General features: G+C 43.0%; 1 protein-coding gene across 8 annotated transcripts in view; it reads right to left on the reverse strand.

Moving 5' to 3' along the window:
- The window catches only part of LOC308590908 (uncharacterized protein F13E9.13, mitochondrial-like), a 546,161-nt gene extending 523,479 nt beyond the window's left edge, over window positions 1–22,682 (reverse strand). For 2 of the 8 annotated variants that reach the window (XR_014009934.1, XM_081201286.1), the window contains exons 1-6: window positions 20,976–21,230; window positions 20,701–20,776; window positions 19,498–19,580; window positions 13,123–13,303; window positions 5,241–5,391; window positions 4,082–4,209 (exon numbers count right to left, since the gene is read on the reverse strand). Coding sequence is in view for 7 of the 8 variants with exons in the window: in XM_081201286.1 (XP_081057412.1) it covers window positions 4,082–4,209; window positions 5,241–5,391; window positions 13,123–13,303; window positions 19,498–19,580; window positions 20,701–20,776; window positions 20,976–21,020 (664 nt within the window). In the remaining variant the exon portion in view is untranslated. Of the gene's footprint in view, window positions 1–4,081; window positions 4,210–5,240; window positions 5,392–13,122; window positions 13,304–19,497; window positions 19,581–20,191; window positions 20,254–20,700; window positions 20,777–20,975; window positions 21,231–21,414; window positions 21,439–21,511; window positions 21,695–22,323; window positions 22,542–22,590 lie in introns of those variants that run through there. The other 6 variants (XM_081201292.1, XM_081201288.1, XM_081201291.1 and 3 more) reach the window with 6 other exon arrangements.
- Between the last annotated feature and the right edge of the window lie 62 nt (window positions 22,683–22,744).

Below are 22,744 nucleotides of genomic sequence, written 5' to 3' on the forward strand. Positions count from 1 at the left end.
CCAACTTCCCTTCCTTGACGTCCTAATCTACAAAAAACCTGATGGCTCCCTAGGACACACTATCTACCGGAAAAAAACACACACCAACCGCTACTTACATGCTCAATCACACCACCACCCTGCACAAATAAACTCCGTAGCCAAGACTCTCATCTCCAGAACCAAACGCCTGGCTGACAAAGACCACTTGACAACTGAGTTACAGAATCTCTCAAATGTGTTAATCGCCAACGGATACCAGCAAAACAGGGTTACGAAGCTAATCCAAAAAGAAACACCCCCCAAAAACCAAGACACAGAAGAAAACAATGGCATGGCCCTCCTTCCTTATATCAAGGGCACTACAGATAAAATTAGCAAAATCCTCCATAAACACAATATCAAAACAGCCTTTTGCACCAACCAAAAAATAGCCAATATCCTCAGAAACCCCAAAGATAAAATCCAATTAGAAAACCAAGGGGTCTATGAAATACCCTGCAAAGTCTGCCCGGCCACGTACATTGGACAAACAAACAGACGAATAAATGCACGTATCGCAGAACACAAGAATGCCGTCAAAAAAGAAGAAAAAACTTCCTCTCTTTACCAACACATGAAAGAAACAGGACACGAAATTAATTTTGCAGATTCCAAATTGCTCTTTAACATGGAACATCACCACAAGAGAATAATCATGGAAGCCATCGAGATAGAGAAACACCCTCACAACATGAACAAGCGTGACGACACGTCCCGCCTGCCAGACATCTGGAAATTAGCCCTCCCCACAAAAACCGACACCAGAACCAGAGGCACACAGAACGCCATCTCCAATCAACCACACCAGACCCAAACCCAGACCCTCTCCACAAATAAATTACAGACACCATCCAGTAGCCAAACCACAGTGGCACCTCCGGATGCTGCACCCCCCTGCAATCCCTACACAGATCTGGCTGGCACAGGGCACAAAACCACAGCTCGCCCCTATACACGAAGCCAAGCCAGAGCACAACTAAGTGCAGTACAGCCATCTTCTCAGAAAAAAAACTCTTCACAAGCTCAAGAAGTCAAGACACGAAAGCTTTAGCAACTAATCCACACCTAATGACCCTCCTAAGTGGTACTCAGAATATCACTCAAGAAATCACTCAAGATATCCCTCAAGTAATTAATGAACAAAAGAAGAAAAGGCACACTAACCTGGAAACTTCCTCTCTGCCCAGAACGTTGGAGGCTATACACCACACCCCCTCAACAGTATTTATAGGAACTCAAACACTGAGATCCTGCTCTGTTCCAGTAACAAGAAGCCGAAAGCACCAGCCTGAAGATGACGAGTGAGACCTCGTCGAAACGTCGCCTAGACACCCCAACTCTTACACGGGAAGACACCCGAAGACACCAAAACCTGCATATATATATATATATATATATATATATATATATATATATATATATATATATAGACTATATATATAGTATATATAAAGTATATATAAAGTATATATAAAGACTACGGATTTGTGTCACTGCCCATTTCCATGAAAGATTTATTCATGCATTTTGCACAATGCCACAATCCCACATGCAACTTTTAAAAAGGATGGGAAACACTGGGCTATGCAGCTGAGGGTGCACCGCTTATTGCCAGCAGTGCAAAATAGCTCTGCTTTGCTAATACCTGTTTAGCTGAGTAGGAAGGAGTTACAGTCCAGCAGCGTAGTCCTGTGTTATCCTAGTGCATTGGCCTTTTCAGGAAATTGGAGTCAGCGGGCACAGTTGTGAAAGCAGGGGACAGATTGGAGGTTTCAGCCTTGGGTATCTGGATGCCTGGCCTACCCAAAGATGGAAAGCAAGGGCAGAGGAGCAGACCTGGTTGCTGTCTGACTGTATGCTTAGAGCAGGGCTGGAGAAGGGGCGTGGGGCGGGGCTGACGTTGTCGGTCATCTGGAGGCCTGCCCCGGAGAGACGGAGGCACGCACTCCCCTGGACCACCTTGACGCGCATGTCGTAACCCGGGTCACCTCAGTCGTGCGAATGCGCGCCCAGCCAGGCCTCCCCCGCCGCGCTTCCCATTGCTGGGATTTGCCCGGCTTTCAGTCTCAAGGGAGGGAGGGAGGCTGCTCAAGACGCGAGTCGGAGGGGCGGCCTTCCGGCGGCTACGAGGGAGGATTTCGCCCCGCCGCCTCCACGACCAGGCCTTCGCTTCACCCAGGCGCCCCATCCCTCCACCTTTTGCACGCGCCTCCTTCCCGCACGCTTATGCACCCGTTCTTACGTGCAAAAGGCGGCGGCAACTGCAGCTCCTCCTCCTCTAGAGACGAGGCGGGCGCTTGCTGCTGCTGCTGCCACTCGCTGGAAGCTCGCGATGGCTCTCCGTCAGTGAAGGCTTAATGGTTCCTCCCCTCCTCCTCCCCCCCGCTTCCAGGACGAATGGTACAGCCGGAGAAAGAGCGACACTCGAACTCCCGTGAGGAGGAGGAGCCTCCGACTCCCCTTAACACCTTCCGCGCCAGCTGCGGCTCTCCCTCTCTTACAACAGCCCTTCACATTTCAAGCGGTATCTCCTACCACTTTAAAGAGCGGCGACTTACCCCCCCAAGGAATCCTGGGAACTGTATTTTGTTAAGGGTGCTGAGAACCGTTAGACTCCCACGGCACACCAGGCAACATCTCACGGCACACTAGTGTGCCGCGGAACACCGGTTGGGAAACACTGCATTAGCCTGATCCAGAAGGCTCTTCTGATGTTGTTGTTTTTAAATCAGTGGGAGTCTTGAAGAGCAGATTGGATAAATGGCTGGATTAGTTAGGTTGGATCTTGCCCTTGGTGGCAGAGTTGGCTAGACAGCCTTCTTAAAGGAACAAGTGCCCATTTCAGAAGACCGGAGACCTTTGACAAAGAATGATATATATAGGACTCTTCCTTATTTCAAGAGGTTGTCATTGCTGACTCATGAATCAATGAACTAATCAAAACAGACTATTTTGCCTATTTGAAGTGAGGACATCAGGGATAGCATCTTTGCCCCCAAACCTTTCAGGTACTTAATTGCTCCAGCTACTTTCTCCTAGGACATACATCAAGCATTTGGAACCAGCTAGCAAAATCAAACTCCCACTGGTGTCCAGTCACTATTATTTATACTCCACTCTGTCAGATGTTGTTCTTCCTGCTGGAATGTCAGACCCAAGTGCAATCTCCTATTTCTTGCCATGTTAAGAGTTATGTTTTTAATTTACCTTCATTAGAAATAACCTTTTAAGAAAGGTTATGAAGAATGTCATCATTCATGAGCAACAGCTATCAAAAAGCAAGACTTTTCGTCTTTTCTTTTTTTTAATTAAGAGAAATGAGAAATATGTATGTACATATCCACTTTCCTGGCTAGCTGCTTAATATGACAGCTACTTATACCTGACAGGAACTGAAACATTTGCCACAAGTGATTAGAGAAAGGATACTACTGGTAACATATACCCTTTACATTGGAGAAAATGATGTCCAATTGCATTATACTGTGTAAGAGCTAAAACAATGGACACATGTCAAGTTTGAAACAAACAAATCTGCACGCACTGATAAAAAAATAACAATACAATGTACGTAAGCAAGCAATATCTCAATAGAATTTTGAGTCATGTTTAGTTTTCCAGGGTTCATCCAAGTTCATAATCTAGCAAGGGAAATACTATCTCTCTAGCAATAGTGAATCTGTATACTTCATGTGCCTTTGCAGGCTTCTTGGCGGCTGATCCCAGATTTTGGGACTCCCTTCATCTCGTTCTTCCACTGGCAGCTAAAGATTGTTTTATTCCAACAGGCCTTTCAGAACTAACTTTTCTTCCTCTTCTTCCAGGAAAGGGCTTTTACTAGCACTGTGATGTTTTTATTCTTTTCATTATCTATATTTTAATAATTTATTTTTACAATGTTTTAATTCCATTGTACTTTACTTTTTAATGATGCTCTTTCGTGTGCTTTTTCAGCTTTTTGCATTTTGTGCGCTCTATTTTATCTGTAAGCTGCCTTGAGTCTGGGGAAAAGGCAGGACATAAGTAAATACAAGAAATATAATCGTCATAATCATACCACCTTCCAGTTCTTTGGGATCTGCCTCCAATCCAGTGGCAGCTCCAGTCAATATGACCCCGTCAGCCAGAAAGAATTCAGCAGCCTTAGCCGTCTCTGCTACACTGACATCAGCTGTCAGAGCGTGAGAACTGCCAACAACAGAAACCCAACCTGTTTACTTTTGGCACCCATACCAAGTTATTGTAGCTTCCTCCCCGCCCCACCACCACCACCATGAAGTGGAGGGCCAGCTTTCCAGCACCATCATAATGTAATAAATCAAGGAAGTGAGCAAATCACTCACAAGTGACATTCCACGCTCACATCAGTGTAGCTGGTGTTCAGACATTCAATCTCTCCAGTTGTAATTATACAGCAAATATTTGTAGTCCACACATTCCCAGATTATATCCCAGAATGCTTAAGGACTTAAGAAGAGTCTGCTGGATCAAGCATTAATTTTTAATGCAAGTTGCATTAGGATCACTCTGTGAGAAATACAATTATTCAACAAGTAACAAATGCAATTACTATTGTTAATCCTAATAGTGGCCCATCTAGTCCAGCATCGTGGAAAGCACAACCTGAGCACTGTGCATTCCTCCAAGTGGTAAAATCCCCCAAATTCTCACTACTTTAAAAGGCTAAGTTGGGAGTGAGAATATATGTAGCTGCAGTAACAGAGCTAATGGTCTACTGGTGGAAGACTCAATTGTAAAACTTAGGGCTTCTGTCACTTGTACAGTGGTGCCTCGCAAGACGAAAAGAATCCGTTCCGTGATTCTCTTCGTCTAGCGGTTTTTTCGTCTTGCGAAGCAAGCCCATTGACGGATTAGAGGATTAGCGCCATTAGCGGCTTTTAGCAGCTTATCAGCTTATCGGATCAGCTGATAAGTGGCTTAGCGGCTTAGAAAAAGGGGGGGAGGGAAAAACCCAGCAGGAACTCGCAAGACATTTTCGTCTTGCGAAGCAAGCCCATAGGAGATTCATTTTGCGAAGCACCTCCAAAACGGAAAACTATTTCGTCTAGCGAGTTTTCTGTCTTGCGAGGCATTCGTCTTGCGGGGCACCACTGTAAGTGGTAACCATACAAATTTAATGCAGGCGAAAGCAGACTCACTGACAGCGCATGTTTGGCAAGTATAGGTTTCTAACACATTTTGGCGTGAACCCTAATTACCTGTGTTTCTTTTTAATGTCAGCAAAAACCTGAATGTGTTCTGCTCCAATTTGCTTCCGGTATCTGAGCAAGTTGCCAGCACAGGCATTCAGAATCCCTTCATCTGCCACGTGAGAAAAAACAAAGCCTTCCGCTCGAATGAAGTCAAGACCTGCAAATGACAAGAATACTGTGATAAAGCTGACCGAGGGCCAGGCAGGAACTGTAAATCACGGTCACTTACCAGATGTATCCCAGCATGAAATGGGATACATTACAAAAGGTCAGTGGTCCATTAGCACACAGAGTGTGTACACAGGAGATCCAAAATTAAATCACCGCTCGGCTGTGATGTTTGCTAGGTGACTGTTTGCAAGTCGCTGTGTCTTGGAACATTGATGCTCTGATTTGATCCCCCATTACAATTCATTGATTCGTAAGTCATCAAGTACAGTACCTTGGAAAAAGCAAGAACCTTAATCAAAGGTCTCTTCATCAAGGGGCTGTGCATTTTGGGTCTTCTGGGATGGACCCCAGTTCCCTTAAGAGAAGGGTGCTCAACATCAGGTCTAGGGTTAAAATGCAGCCTTCCAGGACCCATTTTTTTGCCTCTCAGAACTGTCTCCAGGCCACACCCCTCAGTAGTCCTGCTTTGTGTGGCAGGAATGTGTCACTGAATTCTGATCATGCCCCCTTTCTTGCCTGAATGGAGGGCAGAGAGGGATGTAAAGGGAAAAATTTACATCTCTTGCTTCTACCAACTTTTGCCTTTGGCCCTACCAAATATGCGACACTGGTCTGTGGTCCCTGAAAGGTGATCTAGAAGGAAATGTGGCCCTTGGGCTGGAAAGGGTTTCCCGCTCTTGCCTAGTCAATTCTGCCTCCCAGAACTAGATGCGATTAAATTAATCCAACCATTTAGCCGATGCACTCCTCTAACAGTGTGTACTAAGGATAATATGGGTGCTAGTTCTGCAGCTCTGTTTCTGCCTCTAGAAAAGACAATTCCACCATCAGTCACTGTGATGCCAGGTTCTCCCTTAAAGTCATGGATTTTGCCCTGAAATCTAAGGAACTATTTTATACAAGAATCAAAACTATTGGTTCCTTTGCCCAGTATCAACCAATCCGATTGGCAGTGCCCCTCCAAGGTTTCAGACAAATGACTTTTCCCAGTCTTGTTACCAGATCTTTAACTGAACATAAAATCTGGGACTTTCTATACACACACACACACACACACACACACACACACACAGCTTTACCTGTCCAGAGTAAAGCAATAATGATTGCAATAAGTTACAAGAACCAGAAGGCGTCGATGAAGGCAACATGTTGTTCCCTTCTTCAGTAAAAACTTGCTACTTCCTTCCTGCTTCTTCTTCAGTGTTACGACATTTTGTTTTTGTCATTAACCTCATGACTCTGTGATGGCCACATGTAAGCTTGTAAATGAAAATGGCTTTGCTTGCCTTAAAGGTAAAGGTACCCTTGACCATTAGGTCCAGTTGTGGCCGACTCTGGGGTTGCAGCACTCATCTCGCTTTATTGGCCGAGGGAGCTGGCATACATACAGCTTCCGGGTCATGTGGCCAGCATGACTAAGACGCTTCTGGTGAACCAGAGCAGCGCACGGAAATGCCGTTTACCTTCCTGCCGGAGCGGTACCTATTTATCTACTTGCACTTTGACATGCTTTCAAACTGCTTGCTTGCCTTAGGCTTCCTTAATTCTTTCAGCCCATATATATTTCTGCACTCCACTGCAATATATAGACAGAACTCCTACGATACCACTAAAGAAATAGAAATCCTGGCTTACGGGGATCAAATCCGTGATTTTTTTGGGTATTATTAGCACCACGCTGCAGTCAGGTGTGCAGAATTGTAGCAGGGAAGCTAGGACGGCACAGAAAGCAAAGGACCAGGGTTTAACTTTCATGTAATGAATGCTAATTATTACATCAGATACTAAAAAATACAATGAGGTCTCAGGTGGGGTCAATCTAACCCAGACTTGTGGACTGAGTGTTCCCAAATGTTATCAAGAGGATGGGGAAATGATAGCTGCAGTGTAGGCAGCGCCTGTATCTTTATCGCCGCCATAAATGTTCCAGAGACCCAATAATATGCATCATTCTGTGCAGCCTCAAACAGATGTAGTTAATTAAATCAGGATCTACGCACAGGAAATTAGGCACTACTGAAGAACACATGGTACACCTGTTAATAATGAAGCAGTTGTGAACAAAGCTTGGTGAGCCGTTTCAGACATGGGAGAAGTCTTGCCATTCCCCCTCAGAAAGAAGGAATAATCAAGATGGCATGCAGCTTTTGCCAAGACAATGACATAAATTGTTTTTTGATGTTAAAAAAAAGAAAGATGTTCTGCTGTAAAGCAATGCCTCAAATAAAAAAACCCCAGACAGTAATGCTGAACTCTTTACAAAGTTAATCTTACATCTCTGCTAGAGTCGGTAGGTGAGGATAAGTAAGAGTCCGGGCCTTTTCTGTGCCGGCCCCCGAACTGTGGAACTCACTCCCCCTAGGGGTGCATTTGGCCCACCACTGCAAACCTGAGGCCATTAAAACTAAAAAAAAACCCATATATTTGGGGCTTTTGTTCTTGGAGATCTATATGATGACAGATAGCTTCATGATTGCAGGATTTTTGTATTTTTTATTTAATTGCCCTTTTAAAAAATGATTGCTAATGCTGCTGTTGTTTTGCTTTGGGGGGGTGTGTGTTGTGTTTCTACACTATGAAAACTGCCTTGAGTGGCCTAAGTCCCAAAAGGTAGCCTTTAAGTAACTGTATAAATGAGTAAAATAAACATTGATCCCTCAAAGTGGATGCTGGCTCTTAAATGTTAATTTTGTGTGAAGTATCCATTCTTATTTCTTCACAGCATCCTTACACCCTTATTTTTTTTCCATCAACCTCCTTCAGATCAGCTTTTGCACAGATTTTATTTTATTTCATTTTTTTAGGAGCAGGGGTACAATGTATTTGTATGTCTAGGATCACCATCAACAGCCCTAGAAGAATCCAATAGTTGAGAAACAGAATGTGTGTGTAATCTAGAAGTACTCTGTATTGCTTTTAAATGTTCATGGTGTTTTTACATAGCTCTGACCTTTTAAGAGGGCTGCATGTGAATAATTTTAAAAATAAAAAAATAAAAGCACATGAAGACTAGATGCAACTATGGTAAGGCACTGGGAGTCTGTTTCGCACCAAACAAAAGCACCAAACTACACTACTGGTTTTACATTGAACCTTCAGTATAGCAATGAAGATGAGCTTTGCTCTCCACTTAAAACAGCCTTTAAACTGGCAGTTTTGCATATAGGAACAAATTACAGTTCAGTAAAGATCTACTTACAAAAAAACCTGTTGTCTTAAAAAATATAAAAGCCTTGGGCAAAGATGACTGAAGTACCATTTGAGATGCCACCCTGAGAAGTAAAGGACCCCTGGATGGTTAAAGTCCAGTCAAAGGCGACTATGGGGTTGCAGTGCTCATCTCGCTTTCAGGCCGAGGGAGCCGGCATTTGTCCATAGACAGCTTTCCAGGTCATGAGGCCAGCATAACTAAACCACTTCTGGTGCAACGGGACACTGTGACGGAAACCAGAGCACACGGAAACGCCGTTTACCTTCCTGCCACAGTGGTACCTATTTATCTACTTGCATTGGCATGTTTTCGTACTGCTAGGTTGGCAGGAGCTGGGACAGAGCAACGGAAGCTCACCCCGTCGTGGGGATTTGAACTGCCAACCTTCCGACTGGCAAACCCAAGAGGCTCAGTGGTTTAGAATAAACAAAGTGTTTATTCACTACATTTCAGTCTAAAGGCAGAAGGAGAAACATATGGAGCTGCTTACACTGAGTCTGACCACTGGATCGTTAGAACTGTCAAAACTGACTGGCAGTGGCTCTCCAGGACTTCTCCTTCCGAGGCCCTGTTTGGAGGCGCTGGCAGTAGAACCCAGGACCTTCTACATGCAAAGCATTGAGCTGTGCCTCTTCCTGCCAACCCACAGGGGACATGCCACCACAGGTGACACCACAGTGGGTACGTCTCCTGTGGGTTGGCAGGAAAGGCTGTAACTCACAGATGTGCATTATCCCACTATTTGGGTAAATCATCCAAACCAGCGTTACTGACTGATTTCTGTATATTTGCCACGGCCTCAGTCCCTGCCTAGGTCTGCTTGCAAATATAGCATTGGGCTCCTGCGGAGAAGAAGCCAGGCCTCAGAATGCACGCTCCCCTCAACTTCAACGCAAATTCCACTCTTTCTTCCTTGTCATCTTTAACCATGGTTTCGTGTTACATCCATGTGGCGTTTGCCTCCCAGGTGGGTCATAAGGAAAGGGTTAAAATGAGTGTGATGTGATTGGCCAGTGAGAATGCAAGGGGGGAGTAAAAGTTACAGAGTGGGAGGTTTTGAAAGTCAGTTGAGGTTTGGGAGTTGGAGAAGGAAGAGGAAGGCATAGGCAGTGGGTTGGTCGAGCTGTATTGTGAGAGAGTGAGAGGAATTGTTAGGTTGAGTCAGATAGATAGTTGGAATAATCAGTTTGGAGTTGTTAGGAACTAAGATTAAGAAACTGACAAGAGAAAAATAAACTGAAACCATACGCTTGTTCCTGCATTTAGAAATAAACTTGATTATTTGTTAATGTTAACAACTGTCTGGACTCCGTGTGTCCCCATGAGAAGCGGGGTGGTGGCAGCGAAGAAAGCAATCACAGTGGTGGCACAGGGTCAATAGACCGTCAAAGGTCCGGGGTCCCTGTGTGATCGCCACAACCCACAACCGATGCTAGCCAGTCAACATGAACCAGCTGACTTGTAAGCCTTAGTTGCTTACAAACCCTGGTTAAGAAGGGTGCCTTTTAAAGTATTATCCATGGTTAACATCAATGCAGATATAATGAAAATAAGGAAAGGGGATAAGTCTTTTTGCCAGAATCGAAGTGTATGGCCCCAAAGCTGGCCCCTGATTAGCAAACCATGGCTTTCAGGGAACAGCATTTGCACTGGGCCTTAGTGACTGTGCTAAATTGAGTTTGTGGTAAGCTGTGTGAAGAGAACTGATAATTATGTTTGTCAGCTTATGCATGCCTAACAGCTGCCAGAGCCTATCCACGCTTACTCAGAGGTAAGTCCCTTGGGTTCAGTTGTATTTACTTCTAGCTAAATATGCATAGAGTCAGGATCCAAGGGTGATGTGAATTGCTAGAAATCTGTATATAATTCTAAGTTCTAGGAAACTGTTCTGAATGAAGTTGAAAAGATACGGTAATTCAGCGGCCAATTTAATTAAATATAAATGAAGATTAGAGTGTTATGCCTAAGCAGAAAAGGGGCAAAATTGTTCCAAGTAGCCTTTTCTAAAATCATAGGAAGAATGTGAAAGAGAGAGGAGAAATAGTTAAAATTATTGAGTGCACCTGAATATGAAGACATATCTGCTGTCTAATCAATTCTGCATATTGACTGAGGATCTTAGTAGTTTAAGTAAACTAAAGCATTCATCTGCAACAGTGAACTAGAAAAAAATGGCATTATCATTTTTTTGAAAATAAAATGCAATATGTAAAAGTAGTGCCAATCTAGGAAACAGATGTTAGATATAATAGACTATTCATCTGTCACAGTTTGCATCAAGATACATTAAAGGGATTGTGTAAAAGTAATGTATGTTTTTAGCATTAATCACCTATCATTCTTGAATCAGACATATCATAAATGAAATGCTAAAACTTTTATATGAGCATTCCAGCAGGCAAAAACAAGGCTGCATTAGAGCAAATTGTATTATTAATGCTCGTGCCATAAACAAAATTGACTTTTTGCTTAAATATAATTTCTGTGCTTTTGTCTGAAACTTACTCATAAACCAAGTTTCCTCAAAGCCCACAATGATTCTTACTGTACACAAGCACAACATTTGCTAAGTGTGTAACTGTGCAGGTTTCCATCATCTCCACAACAAGCCTGTGAATGGAGGTGGCCAGCATTTGAAACTCCCATTGTTCTAGGTGCATTGTGCGACAGGGAATTTCATTAGCGCTAGCAGTTTCTGAGCTCTGGGCGCAGTTCTGCACCTAAGATTTCAGATCAAAACTGCAGAGTGGAAGGAAAGGAGGACCTTTTTCCGCCTCTTCCAGCTACTCTCTGAAGACCGGATAAGAGACCCTCTTAAGAATATTAGGGGGATGGGCAGGGGAAGGACTAGACCATGTGGAAAATGAACATAATATTTTAGCTGAAGTTCATTCATTTTCAGGTTTGTATTCTTGTTATAAAAAAGCATGCCTAGACATTCCATTGTTGCGCCCACAACCTAGGTTTAAGGTGCCATTTAGCTCCTAGCTTTCATCTCTCGGTTTCTAATACTGGAGGCAGCCGCTACTGTTCCCATTTCAGAGGAAGGTGACCAAAGGTGAGCTATAAGAACACCTAATGGTTGCATAGATGAGCTAAAATTTGAATCCAAAACCTAGGATGGGCACTAGCCATTGGCCTACAGTTATTCTCCTTAAATTCAGGTTAATTTAATTTATTCTTAAGTGAATTTCATTAATTCAACAGAGGTATAATAGTTCATTACAGCAGATTACCGTGATATCCTGAGGTGTAACTGGAATTTGATGAGCAATGATAATGATTTAAATTAATCCCTTATACCATTTTATAGAACTAAATGGAAGGAAGCCATCAATGGATATTTATCACGAAGAGGCATAAAGCAGGTGTTAACACGGTTATGGCGAACAAGAACTTATAATGTGCTTTACTCTACCAGCACAGAAAATATCCACCCGAACAACACAGTTTCATACTGTCGCCTAACCATAGCTAGCTGCAGTTTACAAAAAGGGTAGAAGCCAATTTGCACACCCTGGCCAAAGCTAACCAAGCTTAGCACCAGCACTGGTGCATGCATAATGCCATACCTTTGTTAGCTCTGAAAAAGTGTGTGTGTGTGTGTGTGTGTGTGTGTGTGTGTGTGTGAGCAATTCATGTGTGAGAAGGAAGGAGGTTTGGGGAAATGAGAACATTATGCCTGCTTAGGGCTTGTGAATAGGACACACATACTTGAGGGGTGTACAGCCTAAACCTCACTCTCTTGGATTTGAAAAAGTTGGTAGGTAAGCTTATACCAGTTGAGAATGGGAGAAGGTACACCACTAAAAAGAGGTATGCCTCAAGTGATTTATTTTATGAAGAATATCCAGTGTGTTCAACCATTGGTCTTCCTCATGGGCAAAGGGTAAGAATACTTGGATGTGCTATAGGAAGGCACATGAAATCCTTTTATACAGAGGAAGGCTCAGACGTACTACTGAATTCAGTGGGGCATACTTCCAGGTAAATGGGTTAGGAATGCCGTTTTAGGCATCCTGTATAAAATGAAGCTCTACTACTAGTACCCTTTGCCATCAGCTTGAGGTCCACCTATTCCTTCACTCCACAGATATACTAACGTCAACTCCCATCTCCTGACTGGAAATACCACGCTGCTGAGGGAATAAAATAGTCATGGTGGCTTTGCAGAAAAGTGTGGTGAGCTGGAGCAAGCACGTGAAACCCCGTGTGGTGTCGGGCTGGGACCTGGGAGACCAGGGTTCAAATCCCCACTCAGCTTTGAAGCTCACTGGGTGACCCTGGGCTAGTCAATGTGTCTCAGCCTGGCCTACCTCACTGTTGCTGGGGATTAAATGAGGAGAGGGCAGAAAAGACGTACACTACCTTCAGTCCGTTGGGAAAAAAGGTGGGATATAAATGCAATTAGAAATGATAATATACCATACATAAAATCTGGTAAGCGGCCTGTGTTTAGGTCTCAGAATGCCAAAACAAAAAGCAATCCCAAATCAGTTCACTTACCAGAAGCAAGAGCGACTGCTATAGCATCTTGGTTTGCAGCACTTAGGATCTGAACACCCACTGGGAGACGGGGGCACGTCTGTTTCACAGTGGCACAAATGACTGCCATGGCTGCAGTGATTTCTGCACCCACACCAACTGTGTACGGCCGATCATGCATATTTTCTACAATCAAGCCATCCTGTTGGAATTAATACAGAGCTATTAAAAATCAGAAGAGCTGCTCAGAAATAAACAGAGGGATCTGCACACAGTGGATAGACTGGCAGATAACACTCAAGGAATTTGCATTGCGGTCATGCACAACAGCGCAGAATCTGCCTTCCTAGCGCAGAATCTGGAGCCTTATACAGTATTCTAAGACTTCTCTGTTTTCACTGCCAGAAAAGTGCTTAAGTTACAGGAGAAAAGACTGGTGAGCTTTTATGAAATCTGCAAGCCACAAACTTTGCTTGAGCCAAATCCCATCTTTGTCATATCCTCCTAAAAAAAATTAGCTAAGAAGAAGAGGAGGAGTTTGGATTTGATATCCCGCTTTATTATTACCCTAAGGAGTCTCAAAGCAGCTAACATTCTCCTTTCCCTTCCTCTACCACAACAAACACTCTGTGAGGTGAGTGGGGCTGAGAGACTTCAAAGAAGTGTGACTGGCCCAAGGTCACCCAGCAGCTGCATGTGGAGGAGCGGAGACACGAACCCAGTTCACCAGATTACGAGTCTACTGCTCTTAACCACTATACCACACTGGCTCCACACTGGGAGCCATCACAAGAGGTAAGGTAGCTGGGACCCTCCTATGCCCTGCCCCCCAGTAATTCATGCAGGAATAAGAAGGAATAATACTTTAACAATGCCAATAAAAATTCCCAGTATATGTAGCCAAGCTCATTAAAGAGTTTTAGCCCCCCCCCCCCGCAGATAATAACAACAAACAAACAAAGGTTTTAAAAAACCTGCACACCTTCAAATACTTCTGCAGAAGATAATTTTAAGTGAGAATGACTCCGCTTGTACAAACCCCCGCTTGCTAAATGCTGACCCAACAGCATGATTTTTGTAAAACAATCATAAAAAATTAACGTTGTGCTCAATTACAGTATATCCCTTTCAAATGAATCTGAAGTGCAAAAGCCATTAAATTGTAACTTTCATTTTCACCAAGTCAAGCCTTAATTTCCCCAAGAGAACAGGGGGCCTTGGCTCAACTGCAATAATCGAAGGATCTGATAACTAAAAGGAATTAAATGAAGACAGTAGAGGAGATGCTTGTTGAGAAGAGCTGGTGGTTCTGTTTTTTGACCTGTTTTTCTACTGAGAGATTAAGAAAAGAAGTGGAACACCCTCCCACCAGATGTCAAAGAGAACAACAACTACCAGACTTTTAGAAGACATCTGAAGGCAGCCCTGTTTAGGGAAGCTTTTAATGTTGGATGCATTACTGTATTTTAGTATTTTGTTGGAAGTTGCCCAGAGTGGCTGGGGAAGTCCATCCAGATGAGCACGGTATAAATAATTATTATTAATAATAATAATACTAATTGCAGATTTGCCTCCCCTCTTTCATTTTGGGTACTGTCCCTTCTTTCCCATTCAAGCAATCCGTGGCTGAGCACACGTTTCATTCCAAATCCATGTTCAACACTGTCCACTGAACTGCCCACTGTTGCTCCACCTTGACAAAGTGGTAACTAACGCAAGGAACCAACGTCACTCAGATTTTGGATTCAAAATTGCTAGATGGAGAAGTTTTGCCTTTTCCTGCATTCTGTAAACAAAGCACTGCACCCTCTGTGTTTTGGAGCACGTAGCTCCACCCTTTGAGTACAGCTCAAATTCTAGACAGCAGACCATTATTATTTTTTAAATGACTTTAAGGTCTTCTGACAGCACTTAGGTGAAAATAAAAAAAATTCTGTATTAAAATAATAAATAAATAACAAAAGACTCGAACACGATTCCTTCGAGTACAGCCAGTTGTCTATACTAGCTCTAGACCCATTAGAAAAATCAATATGGTTTTATATTTTATTGCTCTAGTATTTTCTTCACTTGTGGGTGGATTGGGTGCTAATTAAAAAATGAAAACAAAATTCACCCACAGCAATCAAGCCTACCTATTTTTCTTTTCTCAGATATTTGTTTGTTTTCAATGTTTTAGCACATACCACCACTCACAACTCAATTCTTCTATCAAATTGGTGATTAATTCCAACGGCAGGATATGTTAATTTAAAGAACAATTACCACATTTTCCAGAATTTACATAGCTACCTACTCATATGTCCTTATATTTTTACAGACATAAAAAGTATGTACCTACCCCTCTCACTTTCTACTTTTTTGTGTTTTTACTAAATTAGCATGGATGTGTTATGTTATGACACAACACCTCTCTATTATATCACGGAATTTACTAAAGAAGCAGAAAGAAAACAGGCGATTAAATACATTTCACAGCACAAATTAATGACTTGCTCACTTCGGCAGCACATATACAAGTTAAAAAAAAGAGTTCTTGAAGCCCGTTCTTGTGGAATCTGAAGATGGCTCATATTTTTACTTGGTGTACATAATTTCATTTTTACTTCCCTCAAGTGACTATATTCTGCTATTGATTTCATCAATGTGCTTTGTTTATACTGTATTAGTGCAAAGCCCAGCAAAAACAATACAAACTTTTAAGCTGAATGCTTCCACTCTTAGCAAAAATGGCAAAGCTTTCAAGTTGAATGCCTGCACAAACACACACACACACACACACACACACACACACACACAGTGAGGCAAGAAACCACATCAGCCCAAAGAACCACATCAACAAACTATCACATCTGGGAGCTCCCCAAATAGGATTTATTGAAGGGTGCTGGGAATCATGGAATTGTAGAGTTAGAAGGGATCCCCAGGGTCATCTAGTCCAACCCCCTGCAATGCAGGAATTGTAGCTCTGAGGGGGTCCTGCAGATCTCAGGATTCTTTGTGGATAGCTATGCACCTTAAATGGGTAGCGTATATGCAGCCCCTGTGAATTAGGTTAGACTGGGAGGCTATGATGGGCCCAAGGTCACCCATCCTGGGCTTCATGGCTGAGCAAGGACTTGAACTCTAATGTCCAGGAAAACTATTTTCATTTCCCCACATAAATAGACATGGAATGATCATAACCCTGAATAAGTGTGCAAAGGTTTGCAAAAGTTTTTTTTAAAAAAAAAATAGGGAGGAAGTCAACACCACACTCTTCTGATGTTTCCACATTTCAGTTTGCCACATGGAAAGATCTCTCCCCTCCTCCCCTTGTGTGTTGTTCTGTTGGTTTTCCAGACCTCCAGAATCAATTGGGGAGCATGGCAGAAGGGAGGTGATATTGCACTAGCAAGACTTGTTCTGGCTTCCATTAGTGCAACTACTTAATAGAACCTGGCCCTAAGAGAATCACACTTCTCTGAAAACAGCCAAATAAGTATTGAGCATGTTCAGTAGCCAGAATTCTAGTATGGGAGGGGGGGGAGGTTTACTTCTCTCTGTACCATTCATAATTTTTGTTTGAAAAATTTAGAATAGAATAGAAGATACGTAGGAGAAAAGGCATCATCAAAATCTAGAGGGTGCAGCCTCTCCAGTGACACTGACGTTTTACAAAAGGCCACGCATGAGGCAAGAAGTTCAGTGATCTAGTAAAAGCAATAATGTTGGTATATTTCCCGTCCTCTGTAAAAATGAAAGCCGAACATGGCAAAATTGAGAGGGTTCTAAACTCCTTGGAATCTGTCACTGCATATAATCTTGTCATGGCAATTTTGATTGTGTTTGGCAAAACAAGCATATCGCAGCTACAATTTTTCAGCACAGATGGCATCATGTCTGAGCATTCACTTGTTTTCATTAATATGCTCCAACATTATAAATCTTCCATATTTATTATGTTCTTTTAAAAAAGCACTAATGCATCAAACAAGCCACCTTCTATATAGAAAAAAACCCTGCGGATCTGCTTTCATCAGTCATGTCTGCATACCACTTTGAGACAGGAAGATGTACTTGTAATCCTCTCTATTCTACTCCACTGTTTCAGCAAAAAAAATTTTAAGGGGCTAGGGAAGAGTTATAGCTACAAGAAAGGCAGCAATGGATAGAACAATCACATTAGCATAGATCCCCTCAAATCAGTGGTAATGCATGAGCGTTAAAATGCTACAGTTTATAATGGTTTGGTGAAATCCAAAATGCACTAAGTCAAAAATTGTAATGGCAAGCCAGCTTTTGAATTCTCCAGAACTTTTCATCAGAAAGGCTGTTAAACAAAACAAGGGAGAAAGGAGAGGAGACTGTGGTGTTGCTGCTCCCCAAATCTACAACTTATAATAATAACCTTACGGAAGGCAGACGTTTGCAGACCTAATTGGATTCATATCTCAAGGTGCAAGAAATTGTTGCACCCAGGCTATTGAGAAAAATTAGGTCATCCAAGTTGTTGGCCATTAAAACATCTTGGATTGGGGCAGGGAGAATCCATTTTTAAACTATGCACTATGTGAAGAAGTAACTCCCTTTGTCTGTTCTGAGACTTCCAACATTCAGCTTCACTGGATGACCTCAGCCTGTAGTATCAAGAGGAAGGGAGAAAAACTTCTCTAGGATTTCTTCCCCCGTATCATGCATAATTTTATACACCTCTCTCATGTCCCACACTTACTCACCTCTTTTACTAAACTAAAAAGGCCCCCAAACAGGGAGGTTGTTCAGTATCATGATCAACTGGGTCAGCCTCTTTGGAATCTGTTCCTGCTGTAACAATAGTGTTTCTGAGGTTTTGCCACCAGCACTGTGCACAGTGCTCGAGGTAAGCCACTACTGTATTATCTATGCATATAACTCTTTCTCCACCTGTACTTCAAGGCCACATGTAAATCTACTGCATTCCCATCTTTGACTTATCCTGCATTTCCCCCATCCTTCCTTATACGCCATTTCTGTCACCCACCTGCCCCAAAAATCTTTCCTGTTACATATCTTCATCAACTCTTATCAATACACCCATTGAACTTTCTTCCATTTTTTTGGCCTTCGGTCCTTTTGTCTTTTGACGGACTAAATTTAGACCCCTCGCTTGACTCTGGCTGTAAAGAGGTGCGACTTTATGAAGCCATACAGAATGCTTACTGTAAAAAAACACAAACCCCAATCTTTTCTAATTAAAAAAAAGAAATCAGTCGAGAAATAACACCAGACCCAAAACTATGGTTCATTTAAGTTCTGCTTGAAGGCTGGTTACCAGGGCATCACATCACCACCATGCCAGGAATTTATATATTCACTGCAGGCTGGTTGATGGAGAAGTGTGAAGCAGCACAGGAATACAGGGTGCAATGGAATGTGTAAAGCATACCCTGACCTTTTCAAAGGACATGCACCCCGTTAAAAATCTGCTGACCTATGGAAATTACTGCAACACCCGAGGACCAATGGAAATTCATTGGTACCTGACTGTTGTTGCCTCTGGCTCAAAGTGGCCTTTCAGGTCTTGCCTTCTAAATACACACAGCAAAGACTGCTTTCCATCGACAGATGTATCAGAGTGACGTTGTGGGTGGGCAACAGTACAGACAAGTGCAAGCTGCATTTGCTGTATTGCCTTTTAATAAGTTAAGGTTTTTGCAGAGCAGCATAGCCTAACTACAACAGCCAGGAAGTGAGCACCAGAATGATAAAAAGACGACGGCTTGAACATATATGATGTGTATTGAATAAACACATGCAGTGCTGTAGAGAGTGCATGACCATTGGTCCATGGAGCTCAATTTGTTGGCTCTTGACCAAAAGTAGATCTCCAAGGTCCCAGACAGAGGAATTTTCCTCCCATTGCTCAAGGTTCTTTAACTAGACAAACCTGGAGCATTATATATGCAAAAGCAGAGCTCTGCCACTGAAATATGGGCCCTCCTTTTGTACCTGCTTCATCTTAAACTCCTTGATACCATGAGAAAAGGGGATTGGCAGACTGTAACCAACTTGAAAACAGAGTGCTGTGTAATTTTTGTATAATGCTACATTTTTTCTGTATGTTTTTATTATTGTCTAGTGTCATTGTTCCCCACTCTGGGAAATATTGAAGAGTGCATTATAAGTACTCAAAATAAATAAATAAGCATCAAAAGAATGAAATTGGAACCTAAATATATATTTTAAAATGTACACTCCAGTTAAGTTGATGGATTGCTATTTCAGACTATTTACAAAACATTAATTTTTGTTTGAATTTCAAATGCACCACCACCACTTTTTATTTCGATCCAGAATTTTGCACAACATTCAACCATGTAAAACATTAACTAGGAAGTTTCAATAAACAAAAAGAAAGGAAGAGATAGCTCTTACAACTCCTGCAGCCTTGTAAATCTCAGCTTCCTGACAGGCTTCTTCAATGATCTGCGGCAATGGCAAGGTATTCCTTGGGGTTCCTGCAAATATAAAGTTGTCACCACACTTACACAAATACATACACACACTCTAGCTTTTAATGCCGTCAAGGTTATGGCTATTCTGTACTGTGGTGAGTGACAAATTAACTTCCCTTGTCATATGATCAACCAGTGACAAGAACAAATTTCACATATTGGCTATCAGCCCTTCCAGAATCCCCTTGTAATGCTTTCTTACAAATTAATACCATTTAAGTACCATAACTGAAAGAGTGAACAATAAGGCACTTATATAAATGGCAGGACTTCGTATGGACTGTAATAGGTAATATTAAAAAATTAATAATAATAATACATGTATAGGATTTATTCAGATGCAATGATAAAATACAGTTACAGGAACAGGCCACAGTGATGCTGCCTTCCTCTTTTGAAAAGATTATAAGTTTTAGCTTCCATTTTTTTATTAACTGCAGCTCATTTTACATCCAAACTCAGAAGAATTGTGGTTGATCTTACCTATGGTTTATTGAAAAAAGCCAACTTCAGACCTTGCTTTAGGAAGCTGGCTTATTTCAACAGACCACAGTTAAGATGTACCACAGTTTAGGGTTACTAAACTGTGTTTAATTAAAAATGGAAGCAAATACCTCTGATCTCACCGCCATCATGCCTATGAAGGGAAGGTCCAAAGCCTGTTCTTCTAATGAAGCTATAGAAAGGTTCACTAAACTTAAAAGTCAGGCAAAGTATCCTAGTTTTATATATTCCTTTATATTAGTGTCTGGATAATTTAACAAGATACTGTATTGGGAACAAGTCCTACATAGTCTTGGGCTAACCCAGTAAAATGCAGGTTAAAAAGAACATTGCCGATACAACTATTCATTCATAAAATCACATTAATATACAGTATATGATTTTCTGACAGCAATATTTTAGGACGTATGAAATCCATAAACACATTTCATTTGGATAACTGAAATAACTAAGCATCAGTTAGCCATGCATCCCTTTTACATATTCCAAGGTACCTGACAGTGCCTGGCTTTTTTTGAAGCGCAGAACATCTTTGCCATAATAAATTTCCCCCTAGCACCTGTTAATATTCTCTCCTATCCTGTTGTTTCAAATAACAATTAAAAAATGAGGCATTCACCTGGCAGCGCTTTCACATGGACCATCCCAATGATGACTGATCGTAATCGCCCAAAAAGCTGCAAAAACTTCATCATCTAGAGAGATGGAAAGATCCTCATAAGCATATGACTAATTGGTTTCTTTAATCAAGTAAAAGGCCCCAAAAGCAACATCTTGCAAATGAGAACAGTGTGCTTTTGTTTCTTTACTTTCTTTCAAGATATTCACAACCTTCTTAACTCTGTGGGCCCTCATTTTATACAGAATAGGAGTTTTATCTATAGAATATCTTACCAGGTTTTCCATCACTTGGGCAGTCCCGTTTTCTAACAGCAGCATCAGTCAATTTACACATATTTAAAACTACTTAACAGAAAAAGTAAGTTGTAATGATGGGTAATTTCTTTATAATGTCCTCTGCCAGTGGGAGAGATGGGAAGCAGGGCTCATTTCATCAGCTTTGCTGGAGGCCCAGTTCCATCAGACACCTCCTACTCCTGAACAATGCAAGCTGGTCATTACAAGAACAACAGTTTTAAGAATTTGTTCCAAAGTTTGACTCCCCACCCTCCACTTCCCTCCCTGTCCCTTTCCCCATGTGTGTCCTGCTTTTGTAAACTGTTAGTGTTGGCAGGAACTGCTTTCCTTTAACTGACTGTATGTAAGCCACTCTGGGAGCCTTTTTAGCAGCAGAGCGGAGTACAAATGATGTAAACAGAAAATACAAACTTACACCAAGGCTCTCGTGTCCTCTAGGTTTTCAACCAGTGTGCAGTGGCATCCCCGGGGTGCCATGAATGATGGTCAGGGGTGCTGTGGGCAACACTGACCTCTGTCCCTCCTTCCTCTGATGCCCTCTGCCATTTCGGCCTCCCAATGGCTTGCACAACTGTTACAGCAGCCCTGGCCACAAGCTCTGCAGGTGAATATTGCCTCTGGGGCTGGTCAGGTGTTCCTGTTTGCCAGGAGCTGAGGCGGCCTTGAAGTAAGCAAACAAGCAAGTGGGTGAGGGAGCCCAGCCAACTGTCCAGAATGAACAGACAAGTCCCTGGGCCCTGTGGGGCAGTGTGAGGAGGCACCTCTCTTTGGGACAGGCAGCTCAGAGACCGGGGCCATCATCAGTGGCTGCCCAGAGGATTCCCAATGAGAGGGGAGAGGAGAGGAGGCTGAGGGAACACTCCACAAGTGATGGTGAGGGGCTGCCAGCTCTGCAGGCAAGGGGAGACATAACTGGGCTCCTGAGCCCTACAGGGGTGAGGCAGAAAGAATGCAATTGGTCAAGGGAACCATGGACTCAAAAAGGTTGAAAACCTCTGCTCCAGAGAAACCTTATTCATTGAACTCAAGACATGTTGTGCTGTAATCACTGCTACCAGCAAAAGGCACTCTGCACATGCTCTGGTGCGTTTTCCCTGAGGAGACACCTCCCAGTCTTTCCCATACTCAACAAAGTATTAGAAAGCAATAGAAACACTTAAACTTGCAAAAGCCTGGCCCCCAGGTTTGTATGTATGTATGTTTGTTTACATATTAAAAGCAACTCATTGCACCATCTCCCAAAGAAAGCTCAATAACTTATTGCGCCATCTCCCCCATCAAAAATCCTGCTGGTCTTTCCTCTCAATATCCCCACTCAATGAACCAGCCGCATTCTTTATATGCTCAGAGGCACCGAGACCCAGGGAAGTTGGAGTGGAGAAGGGAGGGGGGAGTAGCCGACCGTATAGAGAAGCGCTTCCTCGCCCTCTTCCCGCCCTCAGCAGAGGAAGGAAGCGACCGCCCTTTCTCCTTCCCGCTCAGCAGCTGCAACAACAGCACCGCCTCTCCTCGCAGAAGCCCCGCCCCTGCCCCGCCCACCCGCAAGCCCCGCCCCCGGGACCCCCCAAGCCAGCCGGGGCCTCGCGCTCACCTGGAGGGCCCCCCTCTGCCCCCCCCGCGGAGGCGCCTCCACCTGCCCGAGCCTGGCCTTAGCCTGGCTGCAGGGCGGAGGGGAATGGGGCAAGCCGGCGGCGGCGGCGGCGGCCCTGAGGCAGCAGAAATGCCCGCGCTCGGGGCCTGGGCCC

Source organism: Podarcis bocagei (genome assembly GCF_964188305.1).
Source record: "Podarcis bocagei genome assembly, chromosome: 7".
NCBI classification, from domain to species: domain Eukaryota; kingdom Metazoa; phylum Chordata; class Lepidosauria; order Squamata; family Lacertidae; genus Podarcis; species Podarcis bocagei.